At 41.0% G+C, this 15,491-nt stretch overlaps 1 protein-coding gene across 3 annotated transcripts in view; it reads left to right on the forward strand.

Annotated features, from left to right (window-relative positions):
• Tgfbr2 (transforming growth factor beta receptor 2) overlaps positions 1-15,491 on the forward strand; it is a 90,519-nt gene that overhangs the window by 45,811 nt on the left and 29,217 nt on the right. For all 3 annotated transcript variants that reach the window (XR_007211272.1, XM_048348603.1, XM_048348604.1), the window contains exon 3: positions 1,479-1,669. Coding sequence is in view for 2 of the 3 variants with exons in the window: in XM_048348603.1 (XP_048204560.1) it covers positions 1,479-1,669 (191 nt within the window). In the remaining variant the exon portion in view is untranslated. The remainder of the gene's footprint in view (positions 1-1,478; positions 1,670-15,491) is intronic.

The raw sequence follows: 15,491 nt of genomic DNA on the forward strand, positions 1-15,491 counted from the left end.
CTGAACCACATGAATATCATAGATACCAAATCATTCCTGGTTGGGCTGAACCATTATTTCCCAAACTTATTTGTTTCATCTCCTTATTGACCTTCTGTCCTTTGAGTGTCCTTCACTTAAGCACTAAGCAGGAGAGAGTTGGTCCTTCTTGTAAGAAAGGCCCCCCTTTATTCCTAGATGAAAGCTTGTCTTAGCTGTTTCTTGCTCTTAGCCCACGTTCCATTTTCCTTACGGTGTATAATAGTTTGTGTGTAATGATGGTGGTGGTTGTTAGTGAGCACATACACACACACGTTGAAACATGCACTCAGACTCCTCATGGAAGATTGCAGTACAGACATGACTTATATATGTTACTTTTTTTTTCTTCTTGTGTCAGTTCTGGGGCTTGAACTCAGGGACTATGCACTGTCTCTGAGCTTCTTTGGCTAAGGCTCGCACTCTACCACTTGAGCCACAGTACCACTTCTGGCTTTTGCTGAGTAGTTTATTGGAGATAAGAGTCTTGAGGACTTTATTGCCCCTGCTGGCTTCAAACAGAAATCCTCAAATCTCAACCTCCTGAGTAGGTAAGATTACAGGCATGAGCTACCAATGTCTGCCTTGCATGTTGCTCCTTTGATATCAAGGTTATTATTCCCCAAAGCTCTCGTCTAGGTAGAGATTGTCATTCAACAAGACAGTATTTGCACTGAGGGAAGTTGAGATGGGAGAGTGTGTGTCAGAATTTAAGAGTCAGACATGTTGTCATGGGTGCCTGATGATGAGGGAGAGCAGAAGAAGTGATAGAAAAGAGGTAGAGAAGCAGTACCCTTTTCCAAGAATGCTAACACTTTATTCTGGCTTTTGTAACTATAATACCATGCATTAATCTGACCATTTCTTTTTTTTCATGTGAAATTTATTCCAGGAATACCTAATAGACATTTCTAAATGTAATTGGCATACAGAGCCTACTAAGCATTTCCTAGATCCCTCAGAACTGTAGTTGAATTGGTCTCTCCATTGGTGATATGAAAGGGGTACTAAATATAGGAGTAATTAATTTATGACAGCATAGATTTCACTGAGTCATAAATGAAGAACCCTTCACAATGTGAGCCTCGCAGTACCTTCAAGGAAGAAGGCTTAAATTTATCCTGAACACCTGGGAACTTTCTATTTGCATTACTCATTCTTATATAAGAATCTAGTTAAGGTTTAATTTGGGAAGCCGTTGTATTTATGATTAGAAGTGGAGTTTCAGAATAAGCAGAGGACAATGAAGGAACAGAGTGAGTTCAGATGAGTGTGGGGCAGACTGCTGATGGAGAACTAGAGCCAGCTGCCATTAATAGGAGTAATGTTCATGAGGAAAATGCAGGCCAGATTTCCTCTCTATCCATCCATCCATTGATACATTATAATATCCCCATTCTCTCTCTCTCTCTCTCTCTCTCTCTCTCTCTCTCTCTCTCTCTCCCCTCAATGAATCTCAGGAGGAAGAATGATGAGAACATAACTCTAGAGACGGTTTGCCATGACCCCAAGTTCACCTACCATGGATTTCCTCTGGAAGATTCTTCTTCTACAAAATGTATTATGAAGGAAAGAAAAGTGCTTGGTGAGACTTTCTTTATGTGTTCCTGTAGTGCAGAAGAGTGCAATGACCACATCATCTTCTCAGAGGGTGAGTTTTCTTCAGGGCTTGGGAGCATTTCTTGTCAGTGGCATCTACCCTTCTTCCAGTTCTGCAGAGGGTGTCCTCTTGGAGCCCTGGCTGCAGAGTGAGCTAGTGCTGAGTGGGGGACAAACCCATTTGGTGGTGGGCAAGGTGCATAAGAAGTAGAATGACTGGTACTTGCCAATCCTTGGATTGACTCTCCAAGGGCCATATTAACATTTGTTCTGACTCATGGTTTCTTTTACCCAGACCATTGGTTCTTAAAATGCAGACCCTGGAGGAACAGCAATGGCAGCTGAGAATTTGCTGGATATGCAGTCTCAAAATCCATCCCAGACTATTGAATCAGACATTGTTGGGCAAAGGCCCAATGTTGTGCATTTTAGATAAAATTTGAGAGCTACTGCTCTAGAGATTTGAAAAGAGCTGTTTGATCCTAGAGAAAGACTTTCCTTATATTAACCACTATGGTCTAATGAGCAAGTTCCTGGGACTTGAGATCATTGAGTCCTGTTGGAGTTTAAATGTAGAGAGAAACTAATGACCCAAAGTTTACCTAAGAAACTACAAGGAAACTCAGTAACTCAATACCAGCCCTTCATTGAAGTTCCATTCTTTCAACTTGGAAGAGAAACATGGTCTTGCTGAAATTAAAGCAAAACAAAAACAAACCTATTTGGTGACTTTGAATTTCTCATGAAAAATTCAAACAACCCAACAGTGTGACAATTAAAAATGAAAGTGCATTTTTCTTATCCCATCACTCCCAACCCAACAGATAAGCCAAAGGAACAGATTGTTGGAGGAACACGTGGCTCTTACCACCTTCCTTTACCCCACTCTCTCTTCCCTCCCCTTTCTCTGAGGCAAGCAGCTGAGCAGCTGCTTATACACCAGGTGGAGTTTCGGTTCTGCCAGACATGGCCTGGGTGTTGGTCTCTCGCTGAACACTATGTCTCAAATGCATTCATTGCTCACAAATGTTTTCCAATGGCAGAAGACATTGGCTTCACAGACCACAGTAAGGAAATGGTGTCTGTCCTTTAGGGAAGAGAAAGACAGCCCAGTGTAGGGGTCAGGATGACAGACCAGGGGCCGTTCAGGGCCTATTTGCTGCTTCTGACATCAGCAGGCTCTGGCCAGGCCCCTTGAATACAACATTTGGACCCTGAAATTCTGTATCACCAATGTGCCATGGCTTTTCATCCCTCCCCCTAACAGCTTTTCCTCTATACAATTTCATAGAGGCAAAAAGGCCTGTGGAGTCGAGGCTTTCTAATCAAGGCTAACCATGTATGACTTTACTGGATAATATTACTAATTAGGTATGTTGTTCTTGCTTTTGACTCAGGCTCACAGGCGGAAGAAACCAAATAAGACTGAAACACAAGGCCCTTTCTGATCAGAGATGAGAATAATCCCAGTTCTCTGCTAATCCACATTCCCTTTTCTCTTTGAATTGCTCTTCCATGGCTACCCAGTGATCAGTGAAACTGCACTGAATGGGGTGCAATTGCAATTCAGGAACATGATGCCCAGTAATGCTCAGCATTGCAGCTGGCATACATGTATTCCCCTGCCTTACTGATCCTCCTCAGAGAAGGAGAATACTGCACTGAGGACCACACCTGTCTGGATGGGGGGGATCCTTGCTGCCCTTTCTGCAGTGGAGAGGCAGTGACAGCTAGGTAGTCTTGTATAACCTCAAGCCTGCAATGATGTGACAAGAAGCTCCAGGTCCTGTTTGCACATTGAGGTGGGGGAAAGTACTATGCAAACTCATCTAAATGGGAAGGAACCAGTGACAGAGTCTTGCTGATTTCATGCTCCAAACGTACCTAGGCCAACAGGAGAACTTTGCCCCTAAATATATATGGTCATTTGGAAATGAGCTAAATATACTTTTCTGGGTTCTATTGCTATAACAATATAACTGAGTCTATTGCTATAACACTCTGTAGTGATGTGTAGATTTTAGTTATATATTCCACTAAAGTTGGTTTAATATAGATCTGGCTGCAGGGAAGATAAGATACCACTTCACTAAGCAGCATGTCTTTTTAAATGTGTGTGTGTGTGTGTGTGTGTGTGTGTGTGTGTGTGTGTGTGTTTCTGTGCTGGTACTGGGGATTGATCTCATATTCTCCTTTAGCTTTTTCTGTTCAAGGCAGGTGATGTAGCACCTGAGCCATGTCTCTACTCTTATCTGTTTTGCTGGTTAGTTGGAGATAAGACTTGCAAACTTTTCCGCCTAGGCTGGCTTTGAACAATTATCCTCAGATCTGTTTCCTGAGTAGCTAGGATTACAAAAGTGAGCCACCAGTGCTCAGCAACACATGTGATTTTCATTTGTAATTGAACCATAAATACTGTGTGCGTTTATGGGGGTACAAAGTGACATTCAAATACATGATACATTTTGTAATGTTCAAACCAGGCTAATAGGCATATCTGTCCATTGACACATTTGTAATATCTTTATATTTGGAACATTAAAAATTTCTATACTTTAAGTGTTTACTTATAATAATTACTTACTATAAGTAATTCATCAATTATTTCCAATGACCTCAAATACCAGGACTGTGGGGCTTGAACTCAGGGCCTGAGTACTGTCCGAGAGCTTTTGTGCTTAAGGCTAGTACTATACCACTTGAGCCACAATTCTACTTCTGTCTTTTTGATGGTTAATTGGAGATACAAGTTTCATGAACTTTCTTTCCAGGCTGGCTGTGAATCATAATTCTTAGATCTCAGCCTCCTAAGTAGCTAGGATTATACGTGTTAGCCACTGGTTCATGGGTAACCACTTAAAAAATGTATTGGCTTACATCATTTATACAGGGGAGAGAGGTGTTGGGATTTGATTGTTACATCTCCATACATGTTAATGCTGTATTCTCATCAATTTCACCCTCTTCATCATACTTCTAGAAACCACTTTAGTTTGTGGTAACCAGTTTAGTTAGTTTAAACAGGAAGGCAGACCTACAAGCTACGTGCAGGCATGAGCCACAAGCACCTCCAACAGAAGCTGAGTGGAGGAGAGAGAAAAGACTGCTTATAACCACTAGCCACTAAGATTCGTTCCTTCCTCTCATTATTATAGTTTCTTTTAAATGAAAACAATGTTTTTGGTTTGTAAGCCTCACTCTGGCAGGAAGACAAATGATTTTTTTTTTCTTTAACAGTATCAGACACATGGTTTCCTGTCTGTGTTTAACTTGCTAGTGGCTCGGCTAAGCCAGCTGCTTCCCTCTGGGCCCATTGCAACCTTAGTGATGACGCCTGGCACCATCCTGCAAAACCCACTGCACATGAGTCACATGCCTTGAGCTCATAATTGACTTAATGCTTTTTGGAGGAAGGGTACATATATAAATGCTGCCCCCTGCCTCCTAAATCTCATTTTGTGTTTATTCAGTCCCAACATCCTGGAACTAGTTTCCTGGAAACTCATTTCTTTTCTCCTAGAAGAAATGAGAAAGGCAAATAGTGCTTTGGAATGTGGGGTGTGGGACTTGGCATGAATAATGTATATGCTTGCTTTCAGTTGTGGACTCATCTTTCAAAATAGCAGCTTGATAGCTCTCTCTCTCTCTCTCTCTCTCTCTCTCTCTCTCTCTCTCTCTCTCTCTCTCTCTCTCTCTCTCTCTCGCTCTCTCCTTCTCTCTCTCATCTTCCAGCTTTTTCACTCAAGGCTGAAGCTCTACCACTTCAATTAAACATCCACTTCCACCTTTTTTTTATGGTTAATTGGAGATAAAGAGTTTCACATATTTTTTTGCCCAGCTAAGCTTTGAATGGCAAACCTCCTCTCTCAGCCTCCACTACTGGCACTTGGCACAGCCAGGTGTTTTTGTTTAGAGAAAATCAAAACAGATTTTCTATCTGGTATAAATGTAGAAATAAGAAATAGGTGTGAATGTGAGGTTGAGAAAAGTAGTTAGAAAAAAATTATGGACTCAAGTCACTCGTGTTATTCTTGGGAATTTTTTTTTCCTCAAGGTTTGTAATTTACAACTTGAGCCATACCTCTATTTCCAGCTTTTTGGTGATTAATTGGAGATGAGAGTTGCACAGACATTTCTACCTGGACTGGCTTCAAACCCTATCACGCTCAGTGTCCTGAATGGCTAAGATTCTAGGTGTGAGCCACCAGAGCCTGGCTTCCTGAGCTTCTCTTCCCTGGTGGTAGGGAAGGACACTGGACTTTTGTGAAGTGTCAGTGCCACAAGGATATCGACTCTTTCCACCATCACCCATAAGAGAGAAGCTTGTGGGAGGGACATGAGTGTAAAGTCACTGTGTCATGTGAGCATGTGAAGTCCAATCACTCTGCTGGCTGTTCACATCCACCGGGTGGTTTAAGAGAGCCTATGTCCACATTCCACTCTGCAGTGACTCAAGTGAGAATAAAGGTCTGCAAACTGCAGACTCTGCTGCTTACAAGGAAATCTGCAAGAGCAATTGCTTTGCTTTGAGACATTTCAAGTACATCCTAAGCTTCCCCTGACTGAGTCACCATGGCCTCAAACATTCTTGATCATTTCCTTGGCCTGACAGGGCTGGACTGGGATATTCAGAGGGTGCTTTCTAACTAAAGACTACAAGACCAGACATTTCTTAGCTCTGCATCATTGTCTCCTAGCTACTCAGGAGGCTGAGATCAAAGTTTGGAGCCAATTCTGGTAGAAAACTCGAGAAATAACCCTGCAAAAAGCCAGAAGTTGAGGTATGGCACAAGTGGTATAGTGCTAGTCTTGGGTAAAAAAGCCAAGCAAGAGCACAAGGTCCTGAGTTTAAGCCACAGTACTGGCAGGCACAAAAAAAAGGAAGGAGGAAAGAAAAAAAGAAAGGAAAGAAGGAAAGGAAAAAAGAAAGGAAGGAAAAAAGATGGAAGGAAAGAGAAAAAGGGAAAGAATAATCTATGTGCAATTTTGCCACTGAGATATTTTGAAATATAATTTTACTGTTACTTTTAAGGTATTGTAACCCTTCTGGCTTACCATTTCATAAGGCAGGTAATAAGTACATTTCTTTTGGACAATTTGCCACCCCTTACTTTGCTTTCCCCCAGTTTCCCTCTGTGTCCCTGTCCACAATCATTGGAATATTTTTGATTCCTCTCACTTTCCAGCCTCCACCTTATTAAGAAAGACCTACTGCTCCCACCAAAGCCTGGTTGACTCAGCCTTTGCTGTCCCCCAAACCACCTGAGGAGCTTACAGACTTCTCATTAACCAGGCCTTACTCTGGTGTGCTTTGAATTAATTGGTCTGGGACCTGGGATCAGAAATGTTTTTAATTCTCCCAAGATATTCCAGTATGCAGCCAACATTGGGTACTATTGGAATCAAGACAGTCTGTCCTGCCAACTTTCTATGTGTCTTTTTATGTCATGTTCCCAGTAGAACCTGGGAAAGCACATGACTATCAAAGAATGGCAGCCACCACAGGATGTAGCTGCAATTCAGCCTCAGGTTGAGGAAGAGGAAGACTGACTGGAAGAACACCTATGTTACATACACCATCCATGGATTCTGTGTGTGTGTGTGTGTGTGTGTGTGTGTGTGTGTGTGTGTGTGTGTGCGCGCGCGCATTGGTACTGGGGCTTGAATTCTAGGCCTAAATGTTGTCCCTTACCTTGTTTCACTCAAGGCTAACACTGTACCAGATGAGCCACACCTCTGCTACTAGCTTTTTGGTGATCAGTTGGAGTTAAGAGTCTCATAGGATTTTCTGTCTGTGATGACTTTAAACCTAGGTCTCAGCCTTCTGGGTATCTAGGATTACAGCTGTGAGCCACAGTTACCCAAAACAGGATTCTTTAATACAAAATATTGTGTTTTGGACAATGTATAATCAATGAATTTAGAAGATGATCTGGAGCCTCACTCAGGTTTCAGAACTGAATTTTAGACTAAGGGAAAGAATAAGTGCAACTATATTGGTATGCACAAAGTTGGGATACAGGAGACAAGATGCATGGTTTAGTGGGAAAGATGCTCAGCTGGGAAGGGACTGCAGAAAATAGCTCCATATGAAAAGTCAAAAGACAAGAAGAGACCACACAGCACATTGCCACCACCTGGAATGTATTGTGAATATATGGGCATGCTTTTCCAAAGCAATCCTGTCTCCTGCTCTATGAGACCCTAAAATAACTTAAATAGATCTCTTCTTCCTGACCACATACCAGGCCCCCTAGTCAGTCAGCTGGAAACAGAATGAAAGAATTTCCACAGACGGATCTGGATTTCCACAGATGATCTGGACACCCCAAGTTTTGATGGACACCAGTGGTTCATGCTTATTGTAATCTCCCTATTCAGGAGTCTGGGATCTGTGGCACATGGTTCACCGCCAGCTTGGGCAGGAAAAATCCATGACTCTTATCTCCAATTAGCCACCAAAAGTCCAGAAGTAGAAGTATGGCTCAAGTGGGTGAGCTCCAGCCTTGAATTCAAAAACTAAAGTATGGTACCCAGTCTATTCAAGCCCCAGATCCTGCATGGAAACATACCAGCTTTTCTTGGGTGGAGGTTGCTACCATTTAGGACCTCATTTATACTGTCTTCTTTCATTCTGTATCCTAGAGACTGATGCATCGGGGGTCTTTATCCCCCTGGAATAACATGAGGGATTGAAGGCACAGTGGAAGTAATGCCCACCTCAGAAAGACAGTCAGCTTTCAGTGTCCAGAAGCCTACAGGCCCATGTAAAAGTGGCCATGTATCTCAGCAGGTTGATTACAGAGGAGCATTTATAAGATAGATGGCTTTGGCATTTGTTCATATGATACAGACACAGGATCTGTAAGTGAATTGAGTCATTCTCAATTCAGCATGCTCTGGCATCCTGAATTATTAAAAGTTTGATTCCAAAATGAAAATCACAGAAAAGCAGATCACTGGTCTTGAACTGCTGTCACTGAGAAAGTTGATGAAATCCTCCATCATAAATATGTGCCAATCTTTATCATTGTAGCTAGCCTAGGTTTAGATAAACACATCATGTGGTTGAACAACAAGAATAATTTCAGAGAGGAGATTACTTTGTACTTAAAAGAAAGAACCTAGCACTTTTTGGATAATATTGGGATATATTGGCAGATTTGTAAATCTGAAATGTATGCCTGACTAGAGTTGGAAATATGTATCTTTTGAAAAGTAATTGAAAGAAAACAGGGATGTTCAGCCTGGAAAATAAATGATTTTCAGAAGTCTGAGCTCTCATCCCTTAGGAGTCTTCCCCCTACCCCTTTCTTTGGCTTTAGAGAGCAACATGTGGAACAGTAAATAGCAGCACAGAGGCCCCATTTGACTCAATCAGAAAATCTTATTAAATATCCCAATGTTTGTACTTGATGCCAATAGATGGTAAAGAGGTAGAGCCCTTTTTTTTTTATAATATTTTACCACCTCCTTCCAGGAGTATTCCAGAAGGGGTTCTAGATTAGCTGACATATCAAGCATTTGTGAATCATGCCTGTAATCCCAGCTATTCAGAAGGCTGAGATCTGAGAATTCCCAGTTCAAAGCCAGCCCTGCGAGAAATACATGGGATTCTTACCACCAGTTAACCACCAAAAAGCTGGATGCAGAGCTGAGGCTCAAATGGCAGAGTGCCAGCCTTGAGTGAAAAAGCTACCAGATAGTACCCAGGCCCTGATTTCAAGCCCCAGCACTGGCATACACACACACACACACACACACACACACACACACACACACACACACACACATGCACACAGGCACACAAATGCATTTTAGATGGCATATACAACTCTTTGGTGAGGGGAGAGCCAAGGAGGACATAATGTAAAGCAGACTTTAGTGGAAAGGGTCAGGACAGCTTCATTTTTAAATATGTGCAGTTGGCACAAAACAATCACATGGAGAGAAGGCTGCTTCTGTCATTTGGAGAAACATATTCTCAAAGTCTTCAGAAATGCCTAATAGTTTCGTGAATTTTCTGGGAGTCACATCCAATCTTGTTTGCCCAGAGAGCTTACAGTCTTGCTCCTGCCTAATTAAAACGCTTTGTTTCTTTCCATTGTTGGTTCCAATTTGTTTATTTCTTATGGAGATGATGAATGGGGAATCATATCTAATTCTCTACCCCATCAGCTAATTAACTAGAAAATTCTCATGGAACATTTTCTTATTGGCTAGTACCAAATACAGTTGTGCCAAGGCTCTGCAAATAATCCCACTAAGAAACTTCCTTCTCAGAGCAGCATGTCTATGACAGAGTACCCAGGACCAGGTTTTATGTTTTACTAAAACTGTGCTTCTGAAACTTTTATGTGTAATGAATCACCTAGGAACTTTTAAGTGCAGATTCTGACCTAGCAAATTTAAGACAGGCATAAGGCTGTGCATTTCCCATAAGTCCTAAGGTGATGCTGCCAGTCTGGGGATCATACTTTGAACAATAAGATACTCTGTACCCAGCCCCAAATGTGAAGATACAGATAATGAGCTGGGCCCAATAGCTCATGCCTGTAATTCTAGCTGAGATTGGGATATGAAGATCAAAGTTTGAAGCCAGACAGAGCAAGAAAATCTATGAGACTCTTATGTCAAATGAACCAGCAAAATGATGAAAGTAGAACTGAAGTAGAACTGTGGCTGAAATGGTAGAGCTATAGGCTTGAGTTAGAAGGCCAAGCAAGAATGCAAGGCTCTGAGTTCAAGCTTTAGTACTAGCACCAAGAAAAGTTCAAAGGAAAGAAAGCAAGGGAGAGAGGGAAGAAAAGAGGGAGGGAGGGAGTAAGATCCATATATATATATGGAGAGAGAGAGAGAAGAAAGAAAGAAAGAAAGAGAAAAGAAAAGAGAAGAAAGAGAGCAAGAAAGAAGAAAGAAAAAGGAAGAAAGAAAGAAAGAGAAAGAAAGAAAGAAAGAAAGAAAGAAAGAAAGAAAGAAAGAAAGAAAGAAAGAAAGAAAGAAAGGAAGGAAGGAAGGAAGGAAGGAAGGAAGGAAGGAAGGAAGGAAGGAAGGAAGGAAGAACTTTTGCCTTCTTATAATCCACTAAGTTACATGGTTGTTGTCTATGCTTTTCTGTTTTGTAAATTATATTTTTTTCCTAAAATTTTTTTTGTGTGCCAATACTGTGACTTGAACTTAGGGCCTGGACTCTGTACCTAAGCTTTTTTTTACTCCAGGCTAGTAGTGCTCTACCACATGAGCCACAGATCCACTTCCAGCTCTTTGGTGGTTAACTTAAGATAAGAATCTCATAGACTTTAGTACCTGGGCTAGTTTCAAACCTTGATCTTTAAATCTCAGCCTCCTGAGTAACAAAGATTACTTACAGGATTGAGCCACCGTCACTTGGCTTGTGTTTTACTTTGAAACAAAACAAAATACAACCTAACAAAAGAGAAATATGAATAATAATTTATGGAGTACATGTCTTCTTGCTGGGCTAAGGATATTATTTCAGGTATACTTCAGAGGAAACTATATTTTGGTTTTGGGTTGGTTTTTGAATAGTGCTATGTGCCAAGAACTTCACATACGTCATTTCACTTAATACTTAGAAACCCCTTTCAAGTATTAGTCTCATTTTAGAGGCAAGTAATTAAGAATTAGAGTAATTTTCTCACCCATCTTCCCAGGGCTGGTTAAGTTCACAGCCATTTCTTCTGTTCTGCCAACTAACTATCTCCTAACTCTGAATCCATAAAAATATGAGGTGAGCACTCTACCACTAGGCCATGTTCCCAGCCCATGAATCCATAAAAATAGCTGGAGATTCCCAGTATCATGTGTTGTGTACCACAGAGAATGGTCACACCTCATCACAAATAAAGAGCCACTTGAAATGTCAGACTCTTAGTAAATAAATATTTTGAAAGACAAATGTCAAATTCTTTCTTTCTTTCTTCTTTCTTTCTTTCTTTCTTTCTTTCTTTCTTTCTTTCTTTCTTTTTCTTCCTTTATTTCTTTCTCTCTTTCTTTCTTTCTTTTTTAGCCTCCAAAAGATAAATTAGTATTCCATTAAAAGACTGACAGAGAACCTCAAAGTAAACAAGTTACCTTCTTATTCAAGAACCTGTTTGTGCACATGTACACACATACACAAACACACCCCACAGGAGACAATGAAAATTGATTCCCTTTTAAACCCAGTCCAACACCAATTTCTTAAAAGAATTTAAAAGTGAGCATCTCTGCTGTTTTACATAGAGTCACCTAATCAAAAACAAAACAAAAGCAGATTAAGTCCATTGTTGTAAAACAGCCTACTTGGCTCAGTTAATTTTCTTTTTTTTTTTTTTTTTTGGCCAGTCCTGGGGCTTGGACTCTGGGCCTGAGCACTGTCCCTGGCTTCTTTTTTGCTCAAGGCTAGCACTCTGCCACTTGAGCCACAGCGCCACTTCTGGCCATTTTCTGTATATGTGGTGCTGGGGAATCAAACCCAGGGCCTCATGTATATGAGGCAGGCACTCTTGCCACTAGGCCATATCCCCAGCCCAGTTAATTTTCTTTTTAATTTTTGTTGTTGTTTTTGTGCTAGTATTGGGGCTTGAACGCAGTCTGAGTGTTATCCCTTAGCGTTTTTGCTCAAGCAGGGCTAGCACTCTATCAGTTAAGCCTCAGCTCTATTTTTGGCTATTTGCTGGTTAATTGGAAACAAGAGACTTGCAGACTTTCCTGCTTGGTCTGGCATCATACTTCGATCCTCAGATCTCAGTCTCTTAAGTAGTTGGTATTAAGGCCACTGGAGCTTGTCTTAATTAATGTTTTCTTTTTTTTTTTTTTTGGCCAGTCCTGGGCCTTGGACTCAGGGCCTGAGCACTGTCCCTGGCTTCTTCCCGCTCAAAGCTAGCACTCCGCCACTTGAGCCACAGTGCCGCTTCTGGCCGTTTTCCGTATATGTGGTGCTGGGGAATCGAACCTAGGGCCTCGTGTATACGAGGCAGGCACTCTTGCCACTAGGCTATATCCCCAGCCCAATTAATGTTTTCTTGATGAATACCAAATCAACATAGATGAATTTAAGCAATGGATTTCTACTGTAATATTTGAAGGAACTTGGCAATCCTCATGTGAGTAATGATATTGGGGCAGCAATTTACATGAGCAGAAGAAAGTGACATGGCTTGAAGCTTCCTGTTTACCTTGATGCACTGGAATACTAATAAGCACCACTTAACATTTCCAGGGGGGTCTTGGGAAATTGTTATCAATGCTGTGAATACAAAGATACCCATATATGTTCATCAAAAGCAATAGAAAAATATATACATAGTTTTCTTAAAGAGCTAGCAGCATATGTGGGAAAAATGAAATACCTCAGTAATGTATAGATAAGCAGTATGTACTATGTATGCATGACTTTGTTGTTGACAAAGTCACAGGTTCAGCTAATACCAGAAACTATTAAATTTTAGTTAAAGGTTAGAGAAAATTAGACACCTAACTATTGCACATATGAATACACAGGACTACAATTCTATTCATGGAACCCATTCACTGCCAATCTCGTATTTTATGAGACTTACGAAAATCTTATCCAGAGTTTTATGTTTTTTCATTGAGAAGTTTCCCTCTGTACGTAGTGCCAGGATAAGTTCTTAGAGCAGAAAGAAAGAGTTTTGTGTTCTCTCTCATTTGGGACTATTTCCTCCCAGTCATGGAAAAGATGGCATTCCCAGGAAGGCTGCTCCACTGTGGCTCTCAACAAAGGACAAGGAGAGTCTACACGGACTGCGTCCTCTCAGGCCCATGGTCTTGAGTGGCCAGGATCATTGAATGAATAGCTAGAAAGCACTTGGTCTAGTGTCAAGTAAATGAATACCCTTCTTAAATTGAAATTCTTTCTTTTTTTCCTGTATGATGTCCTTTACATTTTATTCTAGAATAGACCAGGAGAGAGAGAAAACACATTGATAACTTTTCATGCTAAGGTTAGGTAGAGAAAAAGTAGCACTATGAAATTGAATATGTAATGGAACTGTTATTTATCTTGAGTGTGTAAAGTGAGACTCTTTTTTTTTTTTTTTTTTTTTTGGCCAGTCCTGGGGCTTGGACTCAGGGCCTGAGCACTGTCCCTGGCTTCTTCCCGCTCAAGGCTAGCACTCTGCCACTTGAGCCACAGCGCCGCTTCTGGCCGTTTTCCGTATATGTGGTGCTGGGGAATCGAACCCAGGGCCTCGTATATCCGAGGCAGGCACTCTTGCCACTAGGCCATATCCCCAGCCCCTAAAGTGAGACTCTTAATTGGCTTTCACCAATGTGTTTCGAGACCTCTGGCATGGAATTAAAAGTTCTCTCCAATCAGAGCAATTTTATTGTGAATACCAGCTCTGCCATTGTCTGATTGAGGATCTTGGGAAATGAAAATGGGTTTTTAATAATGGAAGTTTCTACGTTGCAGAGTAAATATTGTATAAAGCGCTAGGTTGGATCTGTAATCCTAGCTACTTGTAGGAGGCTGAGATCTGAGGCTCAAGATTCAAAGCCAGCCCATGCTGACAAATATGAGAGATTGTTGTCTCCAACTAGCCAAGCAAAAGTGGAGACATGGCCCAAGTGGTAGAGCACCAGCTTTGAGGGACAATGCCAAACAAGAGCATGAAGTCCTGAGTTCAAGCCCGAGTACTGGTGCAAGCATATGTACATGCACATGCATCTGTAGTGCATGAACACACATGTGTACACGTGCATGCATACACACACACACAGAAATCGTTCTTAGCACACAAGCAGTATATAGTATGCATTCAGCTTATGAGTTTCTCTATTCTTGGAGGCTGGAACAGAGACATATCTTCTGTGGGTCAGGAGATGCCATCCTGTGCCAGTGCCCACAGCTACTGGCGCCTGAAAGAACAAGGTGGGGATGAATACTGCTGGAGGACTTGGAAGGCTCCTGTTTGGATTGAGCCACACCCCAAAGCTTCCTTCCAGCCTTGGTTGCTATTGTTAGGGTATGTCACCAGATCTTTGAGATTTCAAGATTGATAGATGTTCTTCAATAATTCCTGCCCTCTCTTTCTCCACCAATTTTTACATGTAGGGTTTCAAAAAGAAATTACGGGAAATTTGAGGGAGAGAAAAATAAAGCTTTGCTTTTTGAAGTTTCTAGCAATTTCTATACTGAGAACTTCTATTTTAATGTTTTTTCTTAGCCTGACAAATAATAGAAATAAGCAACAAGAAGCTGTTTTTTTGTGTGTTTTTTTTGTTTGTTTGTTTTTTTATATGGCTAGGAATTATAAAACTATCTACCGGTGACAAACCACTGGATGTTTTAATAAATTATAGACACAAATAAGTAATTATGTAGTTATTGTTTAAATTTTCCTAATTGTATTCCCTTACATATGAAAAAGAATACATACTCACACATTTTTTTTTCTTTTAAGGGACTTCATAGTAAATGTTTTTGTTTTGACCTCTGTTGCAAGAATATTTTGCTCTCTCTGTCTCTCTGTCACTGTCTTTCTCCCTTTTCCCTCTCCAGTTCTCTCTCTCTCTCTTTCATTCTCTCTCTTCTCTTTCCCTTCCACCACCGTGTGTGTGTGTGTATGTGTGTAAAACAATGCTCTAAAAGTAAAAATAAATAGCTGAGTGTGATGGTGCAATCCTGTAATCCCAGATACTTGAGAAGTGGAAATCAGGAAGATTTCATTCCAAGATTAGCCCAGGCACAAAGGTAGCAAGACCTCCACCTTAATGAATCAAGTTAGGAGTGATAATTTACACTACAATATTAGCTACACAAAAGCAGTGTGGAAGTCTTAAGTCTCATGGCTATAAAAATAAACAATAGCAAAACTAATGTCCCTTTAGGTCATACTTTGCCAAAT

This window comes from Perognathus longimembris, chromosome 6, assembly GCF_023159225.1.
Source record: "Perognathus longimembris pacificus isolate PPM17 chromosome 6, ASM2315922v1, whole genome shotgun sequence".
In the NCBI taxonomy this organism is placed as follows: domain Eukaryota; kingdom Metazoa; phylum Chordata; class Mammalia; order Rodentia; family Heteromyidae; genus Perognathus; species Perognathus longimembris.